This window comes from Anopheles arabiensis, chromosome 3, assembly GCF_016920715.1.
Source record: "Anopheles arabiensis isolate DONGOLA chromosome 3, AaraD3, whole genome shotgun sequence".
Classification (NCBI taxonomy): Eukaryota; Metazoa; Arthropoda; class Insecta; order Diptera; family Culicidae; genus Anopheles; species Anopheles arabiensis.
In genome coordinates, this window is record NC_053518.1 from 93,045,483 (window position 1) to 93,065,066 (window position 19,584).

At 47.7% G+C, this 19,584-nt stretch overlaps 1 protein-coding gene across 3 annotated transcripts in view; it reads left to right on the top strand.

Annotated features, from left to right (window-relative positions):
* The first annotated feature begins 4,996 nt into the window (after positions 1–4,996).
* The window catches only part of LOC120901577 (protein kinase C, brain isozyme-like), a 63,206-nt gene continuing 48,618 nt past the window's right edge, over positions 4,997–19,584 (top strand). The window contains exons 1-2 of one of the 3 annotated variants that reach the window (XM_040309636.1): positions 4,997–5,111; positions 9,485–10,285. In XM_040309636.1, the coding sequence (XP_040165570.1) occupies positions 10,104–10,285 (182 nt within the window). In that variant the 5' untranslated portion in view covers positions 4,997–5,111; positions 9,485–10,103. Of the gene's footprint in view, positions 5,112–7,319; positions 7,436–9,484; positions 10,286–19,584 lie in introns of those variants that run through there. The other 2 variants (XM_040309634.1, XM_040309635.1) reach the window with 2 other exon arrangements.

The window sequence follows — 19,584 nt, forward strand, 5'->3', positions numbered from 1 at the left end:
GCTCAAGGGTCTTATTGCTTGAGCAATGGCGCTCACTTATCCGAAAATGTATGTATTGCTCGTTTATTGGCTTGTGCTGGTGGGATTACTTGCGGACGTGCTGCTGCTGACACCGTTAACATAAATTGACGTAATGCGAGTACATAATTCAACCGGGAAGAGAAGGAGTGTTCAGAGGTTGTTTTGTTCCTTTGCGCTAGACGCTAGCGAGCGAGCGAACTGCCGCCCCAAAAACCAATCGAACGGCAGCCGTCCGGAAGCAAGACATTTTTCGATGATGGTGGTGGTGTCGTGGCACGCGAAAACTTGTTGCTTCTAATGCTTCTGGGGCTGTTGTGGAAAGCCAGGAAGGAAGCATTTGTTGCTTGCTAGGTTTTATAGTTTGTCAGTTTTCCGTCGTTTTTTCCCCTTTGAGTGGAATTGCTTCGGTTAAATTCAATTTGACCTAAAAGTGTGGTTATTGTTTGGTGATTGGACAGGCTACAATGAAGTACAAACACGTATTGTAACGCTCTTTTAATAAATAAACCGTTGCCAACCCTTCATGTAACGTAAGCGCCTAAAGGTATGCAATGCGCGCGACACTATGAGCACAAATTAGCAGTTGGCGCATTTTGAGCAAGCCAACCACGTGGTAAAGGAGGCAGACGTTGTTAATAACGAGACACCGTAATAAGTAAAACCGTTTAATCAAACATACCATTTTTGTCAAATCCTTTCCACAAACGGTTCCTGAAAGTGTTACAAATCGAATCGAAAGACCACGCGGTCGACAAACGAGCCCCCAAACAGCTGGCCACCACCAAGCGGTGCGATAATGTGCACAAAATTAATTAACAATCAACAGCGCATCGGCCCAGCATGGAAGGCAGTGGCCGGCAGTGGCGCAACGTGATAACCACACCAGTGTTGCAGCAGCACTTTTCCAGCGAACTGTTTTGTTTGGTTGCTGTTTTTTACAGGTTCGTTCTCTTCTCATTTTCGCCCTTCCCCGTCCGTCCCGTCCGTTCTGGGTCTGTGGGTCGCTGGTTCCCTGGCCCTGTGTGCGTCTATGAGCACCAGCGGTTTGTGGCGATTATGTAAACAGTATCGCGCCTCGATGCAGGGTTTCGGTCACGTGCGAGCGTGTGTGTGTGTTGCATTGCGCGTTTACGATAACTGCAGTTGTGGTGCGCTGCAATGGGATGCACCGTGTGCGTTTGGGGGGAGGGGAGGCCATTGCGCGATGGAATTTGAAGCATTTCTAGCTGGACGGAGGAGAAAAGGGGGATGGTTTGCGTAGCGCTGGATGTTTGGTTTTTGCATCCGCAGCAATAATGACTGTATGTTTTGTCTAATTATTAAGCAGTGTACCAAGATAGCTTGAGAAAATATTCAATGTCTGTAAGTACTGTACACTAAGTATTCGGTACAAAGCAACACACCAACAAATCATTTCAACATTCACAGCCAAGAGAATCTCCAATGCCATTCTGATGAATTGCCAATCCATTTGTCACGCAGCACTTTGCGTAACGTTATTAACGCTGTAATAGTTTAACCTTTCTGTGTGGCGTCAAGGACTCGATAACTAATGTGATAGCGCAACACAAATCGAGATGAATTTATGGGCCAAAACTTGATCGTCCCCCAAAAACCTCATTTAGTTTCGTTGACGCCACCGGCACGGGTTTGTTCTACTTCCTCGGGAAAATTTACGATGATTCGGTCGGAGGCTTCAGCTCTTTGATCGTTCCACTGAGATGGCCCCTTGGGGAGACCGTGTTTACAAAATGTAGTTTAAACTGTGAATGGCGCGTGTCGGGTGCCGGGTGAGAGAGAGATGCGTTTGAGAAATTGATTCGTGAAGGGAATGAAAGGAAGGAGGATACAAATAATTGATTTGCATGGAAACATCGTTTAAAGCGTATTTGACATCCAATTCCTCTTCGCCCTCAATATGAATCACGCCCCGCTCGGGCACAAGCTGTAACCAGACAGCTTGATCGTTCGAAGCTGGCAGCACTGTCAAAACCGAGTCGCGCTAACCGTTTTTGATGCCACTGTGGAAGATCAACACCCTCTCTCTCTCTCTCTCCTTCTCCCTAGCAGTCGCAAAGCAATCAGTGCCAATTATCCATCCGATCGTGCAACGGGCGTCCGTCCTTATTACGGCTGTATGCCGTTGGTTATTGGCTATCGCCTTATTGGCTTATTGGAACGGGTCTCTCTGTGTATGTGCTTTTTTGTTTTATTTATTGCAAAATTATTACCAGTGTCACGGCGGTGCGTCCATTCTGTCGTTTGCGTAGCGAGCTGAAGCTGAAGAGTGAAGGGAAGGTGGGAGGGTGGAGTGAATTAAGCCGCAATTACGATGGCGGCATATTTGTAGTAGCGCCGGTGCGACGAATGGAACCAGATGCGAGATGCGTGAGTTGTGTGTGTCGAAGGCAGATGCATTTAGTTCGGCAAATGGACCGACGTAACCCGGAGTGTGCTGGTGATGTGAGGGTGAGTTCTATTTGGGTGAGCGAGGCTGGGAAAAGTATTGCAATTGTAATTGAAAGATGCTTTCTTTTTCACGATCAAGTGCGAATTATCTCGCGTTTAGCTTCACGAAGGCGAACGTTTGTCATTGAAACATGGTGTAATTGTGTAAAAATCCCATGTTCATTTTAAATCCCTAGGGTGATTTTCAATCGACACGTCGTCTTTTTTGCACCCGCACATTCGAGCTGACCGACTTGCCATTTGCCACGCTACATCTTTGGCGCTTTAGCAAAGCATAATTCCGCTGGGAGTGTTGAAGTTATGAAGCGAAAAAGGGTAAAAAACACACACTGTCACCGCGTGTTTTGTAAAAAAGTGCATTGCATTGAAGAAGGAAATCGTAAGAAGAAAAAACGCACACCGAATATTGACATGAATGACGCTGATGAAGCTGTACTTTTATGCGCAACTCATAACCTGAACTGACCGGTGTCGTCGTTGACGCTGCTAGAGAGAGAGAGAGAGAGCTAATGGAGGGAAGGGATGGACGGTACGGAAAAGGACACGGCTGCGATACTGGAAAAGTTGCAGGTTTTTACACGCCGTGGACGGCCGTCGAGGTCGCGACCGGCGCGCGGGAATGTGGTTTGGCAATTGGCATCAAATGAGCGCGAAGAAGCAAAACGCAACCAAAAGAGCGCACATGGTCGGTCGAGCGGTCGGAAAAGACCGACAGTAAGCGCAACCCGGCATGCTGCGATCGTGTTTGTCGATGGGGGAAGCGACCAGGCCTGCTGTGTGTGATCGCCTATGGTATGTTGATGGTGAGAGGTGTAAGGTGATGGCGTGACTTATTCGGTCTGATGTGGCTGTGGTTCAGGTTAAAGCAACATAGACTCTTGTGAAGATGGCTGATTTGTTTTTTTTTATCGTTCCTGTCTCATCATGTCATCGTCGTTGTCAGCTGCGTGATGCGTGTGTGTTTTTACTAGCCCTGCGCATTTGCAGCGGGTTAATAGCGCGACAGGTTTAATGATGAGATAATCAATCGCGCGGGTCAGCCTGTCCACACTTTAGGACAGCAGGCGCGTTTTTTAATTATTAGTACTTTTATTTGCACCATTTATTTGTTAATGAACCTGTAGAGGGATGCAGGGGTGTGTGACTTTCCGGTACATGTACACACACACACACACGCACACGCTCGGTACTCCCTGCAAGCAGCCGGGCCAATACATGTACGCGTGTGCCCTTTCGCTAATTAAAACGCCGCACGGGGCCCCCATCAGATCGTGATCGATTTCGATTTGCGAATGAATTGATTTTAATTGGCCAGCTGTCAGTGTGAACGGGGTAAACATTTTATCTTGCTGCTTGTGGTGCTTGTTTTGCGTTTTTGTTGCAGTTACATTTCCCTTTCTTCCTTAAACATAACGGAAAGTGAGGGAAATGACTTTTACATCCCTTTTTATGTGGCTTTGCACTGTTCAGGTTTTAATTGAAAATTTCGATACTCGGATTTGTACCGATCTTCCCATGGATTCCCGTGGATAACGATGGCGAACCTCTCACAAGCAACATGCGCCTTCCTTCCCTTTCCCGTTTAGGGGTATTTATTACTGCCTGGCGCTACCATAAACGATTGCTTATATATGGGTGTTGTTTGGGGAGAATGAAAATAAACAGAAATGCTAATCGCAGCAAATGGAAGCGGTAGGAATGGTTGCGAGAGGGCAATCGGAAGGTTTAAAGGGGTGACTAAGTGTTGGTTTTGATGTAATTTTGTGTGTAATTTCTTGGTACATATGTGCTTGCCTGACCCATAAGATTGTTGATTAGATTTAGCATCATGCATTTGAATGTGGAATTATCATAGCACTGGATTTATGTTGTATTTTTTCGGCCCTTTTTCATTAAAACTGCCATAGAAAACGTGAAAGTAAACATTAGAGTGTGGTTAAACCAACGGTCAGCACTGTAAGCGCATTGCGAGAGCAAATAATCGAAATCGGAGAGGAGAAATGAGCACGAATACGCGAAATGCAGGGCTCGTCGGGCTAGTTTAAACTTCCCAAGGAATACTAGTTTTATAAGGATGTAAGGAATACATTTCAATAAAAATTAATTATGTTTGAAGAAAAGTGTAGTTATTAAAATATGATAATTTGACAAAATCCCTTTGTACATTGTAAAAGTTTTTCAAATTTATACGAAAAATATGATTTATGATAAAGTCAATTCCAAAAATAAACATTTGGTAAAAATTCAAATAAAAACTTTTCAAATACTTTAAATTTTTATCAAAGATGAAAGAATTATCTCAAACTGCCTTCGGAGATTTTATGTTGCCGTAAGTAATATTTTTCGTCTTTTAACATATGTTTCTGTAATCCAATCGTATTAAAAATCAAATGAATATAATCTCACCTGAAAACTGTTTCTTTTTAACCCACCAATCCACTCCGACCAGCTCACTGTGCGCGCGGCGAGCGGCAGAGCGCGGACTTCAATCTGCTCAATGCGTCCAATTGGCTGGCGCTTCCCTCAATCTGATTTGTAATGCCGTTCGGTTCGGTTCGCTAGCGTTTCAGCAGTGCGTCAGTGCAGCAGCGTGTGTAGCTTTCCCGTGCCGGCTCGTGAAGGTGTGTATCAGGTTCATTTGTCCGTCTATGTGTCTGTGTGTGTGCGGTGTACGTGCGACGACGGTACAAGAATTCCACGGTAGGCTGACCCTGCACCAGCAGTGACCCCGAGCAGTGGACCGCCAGACAAGGTGCACTTGGGGTGCTAAGGCAGCTGCCGTGTCGCTTAAGATGCTGATGTTCCGTGCCCGTTTCGACCCAGCCAACTTTGACCTAGAAACGCGCCGTGTTGTTTAACTGTTTGTGTGAGTGTGTGTGCTGGTGTGCGAGATGGTGGTGGTGGGGATTGTGGATAGAATTCCTGTTGTGTGTGCGGTTACCGTCGCGAATTTTGCCCCCCAAAACAGTTGTGCGTGTGCCGGATGGGCAGGCAAGCGAAACAAAACAAAACAAAGCAGCAAAAAAAAAAAAAAAAAAAAACAGGCGCACAAACTAAAAGCTCGGCAAAAATCTCCATTTCAAATGTCAAACGGTGGTGCGCCCGCTCGGAGCCTGGTGTGAGGCTGTGTGCAAGAGAGCGAGTTTTGTCGCAAGTGTTGTTTGCAAATGCGTGCCTCGGAGAAGAGAAGAGATTCCACATTTTGGAGCGGAAATGGCACGTTATCGACCGGTTATTGAGAGCGAAAGGTGGAAAGGTGTGGGTAGGGACAGGGAATGGGAGGAAAGGATCTGCACCCGCGCATCTACGACATACACACACACACACGCACACCGAGAGGTTTTCCGCCAAATGTCAAAAAAGCCCCCAAATGGTGCGCTTGCTTGGTCGGCCTTCCCGCGGACTCACACACATTGTAGGCGAAAGCGAAGCGGTCAAAACCTGCCACCGATATCGAACCGTGAAGCAGAAAGAGTGTCCCAGGGACAGAAACGCATTATTCCCCGAATGCTTGGGGCAGAAGGGGAGCGAGCGACACACCGCACACTTATTCCGCTGCTTAAGAGCTGGTGAAGAGCACACAAACAGCGGGACCGAGAGCAGTGATTAGCGGTGGAAGAGAGAGCGAGAGAGAAGCACTACACAAAAAATAGCTTCCACGGCGAGTGTGTGTGTGGTGAAGCCGATTGTTGTGTGTATATCTCGTTCGTTCTGCTTCTTCTTTTTTTATACGTTCGCCTCTCCAATCTCCGATATTAGTTTGACGTTTTTGTGTGCTGCTGGTGCTATTGTTGTTGCCTTTCAATTCCCGCGCAGCTTCACCGATTGGATCTCTCCGCTTAGATTGTCTCTCGCACACACTCACTCGTATCGAGAGCAAACAGATGATGAGCACTGGCGAGCGAGAGAGCAAACACGTGTGCGAGAGAGAGGGAGAGCGAACTAGGGGAGAGTTCGAAGAGCAAACTGCAGTGGATGCTGGAATGAAATTCTCCGAAAGAAGGGGGAGCTGCTACCGTGTAACCCCTGCTACTGTGCGCTGCCACTAAACGGCAGCGAAGATTTAGCAAATCGTATTAATTGTGCGATGTTGAGGTTAAGTGCAGTTGCTGAAGATGTAAATTAGCAATTCATTTTGATTACTTTTCAAATCGATATTTAATTCAAATGAATAGTTTATGGTACATTCTCATGATCTTTAATTTTGAAACATGTTTAATAAATGTTAAAAAAAAGCCTGATTATTTAAAAACCCACCCAGGTGACCCTCGAGGAATCTTCAATATTCAATTATGGCCGTTGCTGGAAGGCATGATTTTTTTTTTGGAAATTTTCGACAACACAATGTTTGCCCAAATCAAACATCCCCCATCTGTCCGGGTTCTCACGGATTGTTTGCTAACAGAATTGCTCCCACCCCCCCTCCCCCCTCTTTTTAAAATGCAAAAACACACCGCCACATCATATTCAGTAGCCGTTTATGACAGTTAATTATTATCCTCTGGCAAATTAATTTACAACTATGCTAATTAGTGCCTGCGCCATTACGGCGCGGGCGTGTGTATGTGTTAGGTTCTCCTATCTGGTAAGAAGTAAAGTTGAGGGGTTTTTTATTATTATTCGGGGCCACTGTAAAGCCTCTAATCTCCTCCGCTTTTTTTTTGCTTTTTAGGACCGCCATTGCTATAAAAAAAAAATCACCATTTTTTCTGTCCTCTTTCGCCTAACAACATTTCTATTAAACACACAAGCATTCAGTCTGCTTGTTTGCTGATGAACACCTTTCTGCTGACGGGTGGCTTTGTGTGCGTAGAGAAGAGAGCAATCAGTTGGAAAAGAAATTCATCACCGACGACGTCAAAAGCGCGCCGCATTTCAGAATTAATTTGTGCGCTAATTTTATTTAGAAACGCATCGTAAAGCGTGAGAGCAATTGAAGCTGGCAGTAAGTGTGTGGGTGTGTGTGTGAGTGGGTGGTTTATATCGGATAATTGTACCGGGAACTGTGTACTAAGGCAAGGCGTTGGAAGGCGTTGGGAAGAAGCTGATTATTAATTTGATAGACGCTTGGAAGAAGGTGCAGCGTCTAATTTTACTCCCCCAACCTGTGCGGAGTACTGCCTGTTGGAGTAGTTCACCGGGCTAAATGTGTCACCGCGCCGAACGTCGCTACGTCCATTGCTTGACGTGTCTTTAATTGATTTTAGAGCGCTAGAATGCCAAGACGGACAGCAGCAGGCAGCAATGTCCTGAGTTTGCTAGAATTCCACATCAGAGGGAAGCCCCTGGAAATCCGTCCTGTACTGTCGGAGCGTCGCATGGAAGCCACGCAATAGCAAAAAAACAAAAAAAATGGCAGTACAGCAGGCAGGCAGGCTTTACTTTGACCATGTCGTTTGCACAGACAGAGGCCTTAAAAATGGTGACCATGCATTTGCGCTACCTTGCGCTACCCCTGGCCCCCGCAATGGCGTCAATCGGTGTGCTGATGGAGGGATGACGCGACACGTCGTTAATTGAATTAGCTGTCCACGTTTGTCGAATGTGCGGCCACGGTTGTAGCAACGGTGTCACACACACCCGTCAAGCACTGTGCCGATCGGGGCCGGTTCTGCACTCTTCGCTTACGAAACGCATCGACCGCATAGCAGGGGTACGGTAGCGGAATCCGTAGTAATATTTCCGAACTCCTCCGAAACACCGACCGGACCCATTGGGAAGAAGTTTTCCAATTAAAACTCCATCCGGCTCTGGGCCTGGGCAGCGCGCGCTCTCCAACGGGGCGCTCTGCAGCGTGTCTTTGTTCCTTGTTCCTTTTTCTTTCCTGCTGACTTGTGAAGTGATATACCAACCTGACCTGCGGGAAGGTAGCTCTTCCAAGGACACATGAGAGAGAGAGAGGGGATGGTGTGGCTGGCAGATTAGCAACCGTTGCTGCTCGAACTGTTTTCGGGTAATTTTTCTTTCAGTGTTGTTTTATTGGTTCACGAGTGATCAGAACAGCAGTTGAACAGCGAGAAGTGGGAGAAGAAGAAAACCCAATAAAATCAATCGTGTAATAGGATCCACGGGAACTCATCCGCAAGGAGAATGGCAGCGGCCGCCCAATTTCGACCCAACTTTGTTTACAAACTGTTGGACGTAAAAATGGCCCCCTTTTTTGGGGGTCCGGGTAAAGGGCAGCGAAATCGATCGTCGACGATTTGGTCGATTATTTTCAATCCCCGGGACGTGTGCCGGTGAAGAGCGGGGGTGGGAAGGACTCTTTTTTTGTGTGGAAGTAATTAAACTTTTGACATTCGACTTAATCGATTTCTCATTACGATGTTTGTTGCGATGCTGTGGCTGTGTCTCCCCAAGGGCCAAGTATAACGCGCGGGAACTAATTATGGTTATTAGTAATTGGAGCGTTCTTCGGAGGCCATCATCGCGGATATCGGTGTTCGGTAGTGCAAGAAAATGGAGTTTGGTAAAGGGTTGGGAACGAGCGAACGGAAGAAGAAGAAGAAGAAAGGCACTGTTGCGCTTCACGGGGCGCTAGCTTGCCTGGTTCGGCGCGTTAACGGTTTGTTTTGCTTGCCACAAGAATAGCATGGATAGCGAGTCCGGAGCACGGAAAAAGCTCGTCCTGTGTCCATTGCAGCGCCTTTCGAGGAAATTGCTGGTGGAGAAGGATGTGAGCAGAAAGAGAAAGTAGAGAACTATACAGTGAGCGAGTGAGCGCGAGCCATAAATCGAGAGCACTAAGAACGGGTACATAAAGTAGGGTTGAGAACTTGTTTTTAGCCACACCATCGATACGAAATAAATTGACACAGCAGGGCATCCTTGCGGGACAGCGAGACAGAGAGAGAGAGAGAGCACAAGAGCGTGTTTTACTCTCTCTCCGCCTGCTCACACTTTCCGGCAGCAAGGAGCAGATTGCGTAAATGTAACACTCTCATTTCATTCTCTCCCATTCTCTCCTTTTCACTCTCTCCCGTTTCGTGGACAGCGGAGAGAACGTGCTCGTCGTCGTTACAGCTACAGGCAGGTCGCCCTACCGAGTCGCCTTAGTGTTGTGGTGCGCGTTAGTATCCAGCTAGTGTCCTGTCAGGTGCGTTCGTTCGTCTTCCCGTTGCGGTGTAAAATCCGGAGCACAACACACCTGCTGCTGCTGCTGCTTCTACTAGCGAGCAATCGTCGTGGGCCCCAGCCAACGCGAACAACCGTGTGTGTGTGTGTGTGGGTACGTTGCAGTGCGTTCGCGTGTGGGTGTGTGTGTCTCGGTGTGTGTGTGTATGTGCCACCCGTGCAGGGTGTGCAGCGAGTGGTAGAACCAAGTACCAAGTCTCGTTCTGCCTGTTCTGTGAAGAGTAGAGAATAGTGTGTCTGTGTGTCCGTGTGGTGGAAGTGAAATTGGTTCGGTAGCAACGGCAGCGGCAGTGCGACGACGGGTGCGTTACGGGCGCAGGCGTTACTGCGCGTTACTCTAGCCCATTCCATTACTGTTTCCCGCGTGCCGTGTGCGCTAAGTGTGTGTTGCGCCGTGCAAGCGTGCTGAGTGCTGAGTGAGCTGAGCGCTAAGCTTTCCCGTGTTTGCTCGAGACACAAGCGGGACCGGACGCGGCAAGATGGCGGACGACGATAACACGCTGGAGGAGATCCCGGAGGCGGAGAACAAGATGGCGCTACGCAACCGCGGGCGCAAGGGTGCGCTCAAGAAGAAGAACGTTTATAATGTCAAGGATCATCGCTTCATACCGCGCTTCTTCAAGCAGCCGACGTTCTGCTCCCACTGCAAGGATTTCATTTGGTAAGCAGGCCCGTTTTTTAGTTGCTGCATTCTGGATGTCTCGCGATGGGTGACTATGTGTGTGTGTGTATGTCCCTCTGGATGCGTTACGCTCCAATAATGGTTACGGGTCGGTTTTGAAAGGGCAGCAGCAGGGCGCCCAACGATAGAGTGTCAATTACGGCACGGTTTAACTGGAACTTCTTGTGGCTTTTAACAGGATACCGTAACACACGGAACCGGGGAGAGCAGAAGAGAGGACGATGGGTGTGTGTGTGTGTGTACTGACCGACCAAGTGTTGGCCACCGAGTGTAAGCAGAGCGGCGATGGTGGCGTTGATGGTTTTCTTCCCCCGTCACGTTGCTCACGTTCCTTTGCGAGCTGTTAGTACTGTTATGAATCATATGCAAAATTATGAAGGGCAGCGTAAAAACGGGTCGAAGGGAGAGGAGGTTGGAATGGTGTAAAACATGTACCACACAATGTTCTTCCTCCACTCCCTGCGATGCCACAACTTCCACACTCTTCCCGGCCGTGAGCGCAGGTTCTTCGCAGTGACAGCCTCAGTAACGCAAGCGGCCAGCGGACAGATACGGATTTGTGTTGCAGGCTTTTCGGGTTGAAGTCGCACACGTGTGTGTGTGTGTGTGTGAGGGTAGGTGGTGGTAGGCAACCGAGCCGTAATTACTGCTGTGGGTCGTGTTAGTACGTTTTTACTGGTTTTTACAGGCCCTGCCCTGCGGACTGGAGGAGCATTTTCTTCATCATGGTTAGTACCACCTCCGGGCGTCCGGGTGAGGTAATGAGCGCGTCTGGAGTAGGAGTGATTGTTTTGCTTTTGCTGTGGTCATGGTTGTGCCGTGGCACCGTCTACTACAGTGTTGCCCCAACGTGTGATTTCTAACGTTACACACAGGACGGGACGGGTTATAGAAACGGGGAGCTGAGGCGTGGTTTGAAGAATACATTTTACCTCTTTTTTAAATTTCTGACAAAACTCATTTAACCGAGTGGCTTTTAACGACTTCTTTTATGGCAGGTTATAATCTTGAACCGTAAACTCTTGATTCTTTGATTGAAAACTGTGCCCTCCCTGCCCATCCCATTCTCTATTGCAAATCTGATGAGCGTCATCGCTCGTTTCAAGTAACTTACAACACAAAAAAGTCAATCAAAGCCCGTAAAAGCTCGGCTGGTTTTCTTGCCGTGGTTTTGGGGAAAGGTCCCAACCGAAAATATGACACTTTAATTTACAGCTTGATTGAAATGGAGGTCCTTTTGTCGTAAACCGAACCTGGAACCTTGCACCGACCATCAAGATCATAAACTGACAACTTGTCACCTCTCCAACTTGGAAAATCGATTTTACGGCTTTAATTGCCACGGCTAACTCCACCCCGGAAGTCAACCCGGGGTCGAAGCTTTCCTATGGGGAAAGCATCCCACGACCCCCACGCCCACCATTATCAGCTAATGAGTGGGAGTGTATTTGATGGGGCGGCAGCGCTACTTGTTCTGCCTGCAGCATGGGAAGCTGGCGGCGTAAGTGTCCCATCTTGTCTGGTGCGGCCGTGAAGGTAATAAATCACGCCACGGAACGAACTTTCGGAAGCAGCAGCAGGTTGCAACAGGCTGCGGGGGACTCCCGCAGTGCCTACGCTGTGTGCGCTGTGTGCGTTTGAGTGTTGATTTCCCGGCCGTGAGCCGGTGAGCGGTTTAATTGGGTACTGATGGGGGGCTTTTTTGGTGGTGGAGGATGGACTCCTACTGGTTGGGAGCTACTTTTGAAGAAGGTATATTTGCGACGAGATACGGTCCCGAGTGGTTGAATGTTCCGATTGAAAAGGTTCAACCATCCCCGGGACGGTGGAAAGGCACGCGCGCACGGTTCGTTTACGGCCACGTTAATAGAATAAATGGGGCATATTAATTGTTGTGAGTTTATTAAGCATTCACAATCGTACTGGCAGTGTATTTCAATTCACTGCACCACCAGGGAAAGGAACAATATTGAGCGATTAAATTCGAAAACACGAACATTATGCTAATGTCCCGTAGAGAATGGGCTGAACGAGCTGCTAAATACATTTATTTCATCACTATACAATGGCACTGGTTTCGCCATCACTCCACCCCCTGTGCTGTCGTTGTCTGTGGAAACTCTCGCTGTTGAATTCTAGATGCAAGCCCACGCCTGCGATTATTATCGAATTAGTGGTTTTCTAATCAGTTCTTCTTTTTTGCCCACCGTTTGCTACGCCACCCAACCCCAGAAGCCTGGTAGCTGCGCAGAAGAACCAAAAAGGGGTGCTCTACGCGAACGGGGTCGAACGGGGTCGGGGTTCGGTGGCTCGACGCGAAACGATACACCAAGTCACGCTGATCCGATAAGTGGAGGGGAAAATCGGAAGCCATGCAACATAAAAATGAATGGCTTGAATATTGCAGTGCTTTCGGTGTTGCTGCGTTTGTGCTTTTTTTTTTTGGGGGAGGTTCCGGAGGAAAAGGATGGTTGCATAAGAGTACGAGCAAAAAGGAAAGAGGAGGGGTCTTGTACTCGTGCATGCTTGTTGTTGGTCGGTAAGGATGTTTGGGGGGGCAAACGAAGGAGGTGGACGATTTTAATTTACCTAAAAGCGGGTTGCAACTGTCCGAAAAGAGTGGCCAAGGACAGTGAAATCCGTGATTGGAACATTTTATTAGCACTGTCAGACTGTATAAAGAATTTAAAAGCATTTGAAAAGCACCGTTTGACATTTTAAGTGCGTATGCGTAAATCAAAAAGCAAAATTGGATAGAAAACTGCACGAAGAAATATGAAAAGGGTAATTTTGTAATACAAATTGCATACATTTAGGCGTTTTATCGTTTGTCGCCTGACAGTACACCAGTTTTATCGTAATTGCCCCTGTATGAGCAGTGTAAAAAGCATCCAATATAGGCTCCAAATAGGTGTCAATTATTGACAAATTCCCATGACGCTAACGACACCGTGCGTTATGATGCGTAGCGCGCTGATGTTCATCAATAACTATTAACGGGCCATTTTTTTCGTTACCTTTTCCCGTACCAAAAGGGCCTGGTCGTATCATCGCTGACATGTTCTTGTTAATAACGTATGAGGACGGACACAGCGGCGAGCACATCTCGAACCGGGCGTGCTTAATGAGCGAGTGGAGCCGAAAAAAAAAACGAAACGCCGTGCTAGCTGACAGAGGGTGATTATCGCCTTAATGATGCCGACGCGCCGGGCGTATTGAATGCTCAGCAAATAATCTAATTGTGCTTTACCACCGGGCGTGTGATGTTGGGCCAAAAAACAAAAAAAAAGAACAGGTTCCGCCTTCTTATTTGCCAGTTTTTGACCAGCGGCGACCCGGGGGCTTGGGTGTACCAGAAATGTAATTAAAAATATCGATTTTCGCCCGAAGCGCCTTGCAGCCGACGTGCAGCGCCAACCAGGAGCAAAGGTATGGCGTGGTTTGGTCAGAATTATTTGCAGCAAAACACCGCTCTCGACCGTTGTGTTTTGGTGGTCCCGCTCGGAAAGGATTCAGCTCAACACGCTTTCACACGCTGCAGCAGAAAGCATTGGAAATCGTGTTCCCGCACTGTCGCCTGATGCACAGTGGGGACTTTCATCATCGCAAATCGATTGAATTAAGCTCGCGTGTCACGTCCCCCCGTGTGCCGGTAATTGCTTCATTAATTAGCACATAATTGTTTCGGCTCAGCGCGTACAGTGGCGCGAGCGCGCCTGAATTTATGTGCAGAAGGGCATTTGATGAATAATATTCCGTGCGAGAGCAAGCAAAAACCAGACCAAAAAACAAACGGGCAAACCCCGGTTGTTGGAGCACTTTTGTTGCATACATTCGGGCGTTTGCCGTCATCTGTCAAAGTGACAGCTGGTGGTGTTGGGCGCTGTAGGGAAAAGGCCGGGAAAAGGCGGAAACGATTCGAGAGCATTGCTACAGACGCAAACGCAAATCCACCCAATTGTATACGCACGTACAGTCGGCGAACGGGGCAGTAAATAAATTAATGATGGCCATTCCGGGCCGGGGGGGAGCTCCTCGGTAGTTTGCGCGCTTGCAGGAGTTTCTGTGTGCGTGTGTGTTGGTATGTGTAAATATGTTTTTGCGTGTTTTTTTTTGTTGGTCGATGTTGACGGCATTGTAGCTACTGGTACACATCGTTTTCCGTTCGCTGCTGCAGCGGTCCGGCTCTATATTGTTATGCCGTACCGGTTCATTATTCAAGGGATTTGTGGCGTACCGGGAAGTGGAGTGGTGGTAGTTTTTACGTTGCATGCCATGGGTACATTAGTGGCGTGGCCGGTTGTTGAGCTACGTGTTTCTTCGGCTCATTTTGCATATTGATTGCTTTGTTCGCTTAGTCCCGGAGAACGTTTCCCGTCTGATTCGAATAAAACAAAGTACCGTAAAAAAATGCTGCAAAAAATAGGATTTCAGGAGAAAACTATTGAAAAGTCTTGCCCTTTGTTGATTACCATTGCTTGTTGGAGGAAAGCAAAACTCAATTATTTGTCTTATTCAGTAGCTGAAATGATATCAACTTCAATTAAGTCACTTGCTCTCCTATCCGTGTAGGCTCACGTTCAAGTGTTCGTTGAATGATCGTTCGCACTTCTCCCCATCTCTGAACTCGATGAAGGCATTCTGTGCGGACAGCGTTTCTGCTGACCTGTGCCGTGTTAATTCCAGCGATTTAATTCATTTTTCACCTTATCACGATGGATCCAGCGCTTCGCAACACACAAACACTGGCTGGTGGGCGTTTTATTGCCCTGGCAGGCTGGCCACCGGTCTGGCCGATTGGCTACGGCTCGCTGTCGACCTTTTAATTCCCGTTCGGTGAATGGGACTGGCCTGTGCATGCATAATAGCACCGAGAGCAGTAAACAAATCTCATTTTCATTTCGCCTGTCATCCGTGTCTAGGGAGGGTGGACAGCTTTTTGGAAATTTTGGAGCAAGAACCTTAAAATACTTTTGATTGGAGTTTGTGAGCAGTTCCTTGGAATTGCTGTTCTGTTGTGTGAACCTTTTTTATTTCGAACGCCACGAACGTCCCGGAGTGTTTCGTGCTTTTTTGCCGTTTTGCTTTTACCCGGTGCGTGAGAAAGCAATTTAAAGCGCACAGATAAAGTCACTGCACATCCTCAAAAGGGCAGACACTGTGCAAATGTGCAACAGCACACACCAATCGAAAGGGAATCAAGCCGGCCATCACGATGCAGCGAAAGCAGCAAAGAAAACAGGAGGAGTGAGAAAGAATGTAAATGTAAAGCAGCATGTAAACGGTTGTGGTACGAAAACAGAAACAAACGAAACAAAAAAGCGAAGTGAACGGTCAATGCAAATTGCAAACAAAAAGTGCACACAATCGTGAGGCATGGCAGAGGGCGCTGAGGCAGGGAGGCGCACAATCGAAGACGCTAAATGAAAGTAAGCATCGCGGAGCGAGGAAGGGAAAGATTTGAATAAAATGTCAGCCTCATGTTGCAATGGACGACATTTAAAAGGAATTGGTTGCTCCCTCTTTCTCCCCCTCCTCCCCTCTTCTCTTGCCCACTAAATGGACCGTGGTGCTGTGGTAGCAATTTCGAAGCAATAAATAAGTTGGTGGCGATGCCGGTGGGTGGTAGTTGTTGAGCGCAAGCACAAATGAAACTGTCACAGAGGCAGGCAGGCAGGCCCGGGCAGGACACACAGAACAAAATAACGAAGAAAAGGGCTCCAGAGGCACTGCACCATGCTTCCCACGCGCACACGGTCTGCTTTCAGCAATGTGGATAAGTTTTGAGTAACGTTGGGCTGTAAGCGATGGGACTGTTCCCTTTAGCGGCTACCGAAACTCACTAAATTCGGTCGAAAAATGGTAATTATATTGCTGGTTCTTGGAGTTTGAAGGTGCTGCTGTGTTCCGTTTCCCGAGAAGTTGGCTTTCCACCCGAGTGTCTTTTGGTTTTTGGGAGGCGGCCGGCGACATTAAGATGAGTTGTGTTCAAAGAATTGTCAATTATCTCCGAACAAGCAACCGATAACGGTGAAACACATCTACAAGCTGTAGGAGTTTTATGATCTCTGGAAGCCTGCGCCTAAAGGTAGGCTTTGGATTAGCAGCATTTGGTCCTTCGAACCGGATCCATAGCCTTACTGTTGCTTGCGCTTACAACGCAATTAAACGAAATTATTTTGTGGAACAAAAGCGCGCTTGTCAAAAGTGTTTAGCAGAGTGCTCTCACAAAAATGAACGTATCCTCTTGTTTCGTTTTCACCGAGCAAACACTGATTAAACCATTCGCGCCGTTGTTTGCGAAGGCTTTGATTTGCACTTCAATCACGCTCGGTGGAAGAGTGCCATTAATATCCCAGCGAATGGAAAAGAGAATGTCTTTCCATTAGCAGCACATTTCGGCGAAACGCTACTGTTGTGATCCATCGCAGAAAGGATCGGGAATGCAGATGAAACAAAAGAATACGTACGTCCATCTGTGCAAATGTGCAAACATTACAAGCTGTCTGTCGATCTCGGCCCAAAGGAAATGGTGAATATTGACAGGAGAAGAGCAGATGGACGGAATAGGGCAAAAGAGAGAGAGAGAAAAAAATGAAGCATCAGTATTTCGATTGCACAAAACGTGCTCCACAAGGGTCCATGGTGGATGCAGTGTGCAAACCATGCCACAATATGTACACATTGTTCACCTACACTATCATTTAGGTGGCAGAACGAAGTAGCAGCAACGGAGAAGAAGGAGGTTGAATGGATCATGTCTCACGATGGTCGCCTTTTATCGCATTCAGCTGACAAGCAAAAACAAAAAAAAAAGGTTGTTACAGAAAGGGAATCCTTCCCAACTACCCGAAAACCTAAAAAAAGCTGCCAACTTGGGGCATTTATAATGGCTGCAGCACTCTCGCAAGCGCCTATAACTGACGGGCGAACCATCAAATCAATTTTCCGAAAACAAAGGTACAGTAAATTCCCACTGCACACTGGTTCGGTGATTTCTGGTACGGTACGTGACGCTCGCTGGCCACCGTCAGCATCATCATCCACGCTGCACATTCTTTCTGACCAGTCGTCATCACACTCTCGAGCAGACCGAGCTGTAGCACATTGTGGTAGTTTCTGTGGAGGACCGCAAAGAACCGTGGAACGTGGTCGTCGCGCCGTGGTTAAGCTGCTGCTGTGGGACGAATTTTCTGCTATGCGAACATTTTTTCGCCCTGCCCCCTCCCCACTCCTAGCCTCCAACCCCCACTGTCACTGTTTGTTTTCAGTGCGGGTGCTGGGTAGAAGCTCTTCCTTTCTAAATGGCCTTTCAATGAATGTGATGTCCTGTTTTTGTGCCTCCCAGGAGTACACCACGCCGTACAACATTGCGGACGGTCATATGTGGTGTATGCTTCGTAACATCGCGTGAAGCGATATGCTTTCCCTTCTTTGAATGTGTCCCTTGCCTGGCACGAGTGCTCTGCTTGCAAGGCTGGCAAGATGTATGATAAAAGAAGAGAGAGAAAGGAAGAGAAAGAGAGTGATAGAGAGAGAGTGTTCTGAGAATGTGCACCAAAAGTAGAACGGAACGTAGCGGACAGGAGACGAGAAGCGCCTAGCCGAGCAGGGCACACGTTAGCACAGTAAAACGGAAATGGACGGTGCAACACGATGACTCCAGTCTTGAAAATGTGCATGTATGTGTGTGTGTGTGTGTGTGTATGTGACCATGCCCGTATGCATGCCCGAACCATTTCGGTGCGGATGCATCGCTCTTGTTTCAGCGTTCGTTTTCTCTCTCTCTTTGTTTGTTTTTGTTTTGAAAGACCGACCCGGACCGACCGGCAGGTCCGAAGGGTAGGCAGGTCGGCCATGTCGGTCAGGCCGCGGACGCAAAGGCAATCGATATCCCCATTTTCCATCGACACCGTGTTTGTGCAGCTTTCGGTCTCGGTTTTGCAGCCTTTTTTCCCTCTCTCTATCTCTCTTTATCGCTTCAGCTGGCACTAGGGAGAGCTGAAGTATGTGTCAAAACAATGGAAAATGTTTCATGGTGATTATTTTGCAGCGTATTTTTTGCTCTGCTTGTGGGTTGTATGTAGAGAGTGCAATTTCTGCAATGGATGCATTATTGTTCCACCGAAAGCTACGATTGCTCGACAATGGGAATGCTTTTTAGTGTCTTCGATGGTAATAAGATGTTAAAATAAAGGCTTTGTGATGCAAATTGCATACAGCAAGGCAAAGAAACATCAATACGCCGCAAAGTATGCAATCTGTGTGACATAATGAGCGTGTTAGGTTCGCTAGCTCACCGTTCTGCAACTTGTTGAAGTGTCTAGAAGAAAAAAAAAGAGGAAGCAATAACCCTGTTGCTAAAACTACCCTAACCAGCACACATATCGGATTGATTGCAAATTGCCTTGCAAAAATAAAGATGTTGCAATTAGTACGCCTGCCCGGGAATGTTTTCACCTGCCAAAGCCTTTACCTGCCACCAATCGATACAAGCACCAACAGCACTAGCATGAAGAGGAGCAGCCTGGTTCTGGCGTGTTGGGTTTGTAGAAAAAGTTTTAATAACTTTCCTAACACCCCGCTGTGTTACCGTCTGCCCCCTTCCCACAAGAGCCGAACCGAGGTGCATTGTGTCGAGCCTCGTTGTACAGCAGCGAGGATAAGTTCATTAAAATCTGAGCTAACAGTTTGGTTTTTGTGGTTCGGCTCTCGAGCAAAGTTTTATCATCCCCAACATTGGTCGAAACTGGCTGCCTGCGACGGAAATGGTCTGGCAAGTTTTACAAACACACACACACACACGTACACACATACAGACAGTCGGCAGTTGGTGTGAGGCACACGCTGCTGCACGATGCACAATGCCACCTCAGCCTGACCTCAATTTTAATGTGCGTGAGAAACAGGGAGCGCGTTTATGTAGTGTAGGCTACGGTGGTCGGGTACGGTGTCCTTGTTTTAGAACAGCCAAGAGCTGACCTCCTGCCGGCACCGGAACTTTCCCCCCCATCGATGCCGACGAGTCGATGGGACTAATGGCGGATTGTTGTTTCTCACGCCGGCACGGGTGGGCGCATCCTTGCGGTGTACATCCGTTTTGCTCCGGTGCAAGATGAGATTGGATGCATGCCGTGAATCGATGACCTCAACCTTGCCGAGCAGGCAAATTAAACTGTTGAACATGGCGATTTGCCTCCTGTTCTCCCTGGAGCAGATTGCTGGTTGTGTTCACAATCTGAATCTACCGAGCGTGCACTCGAGCGCGTGGGCTGATC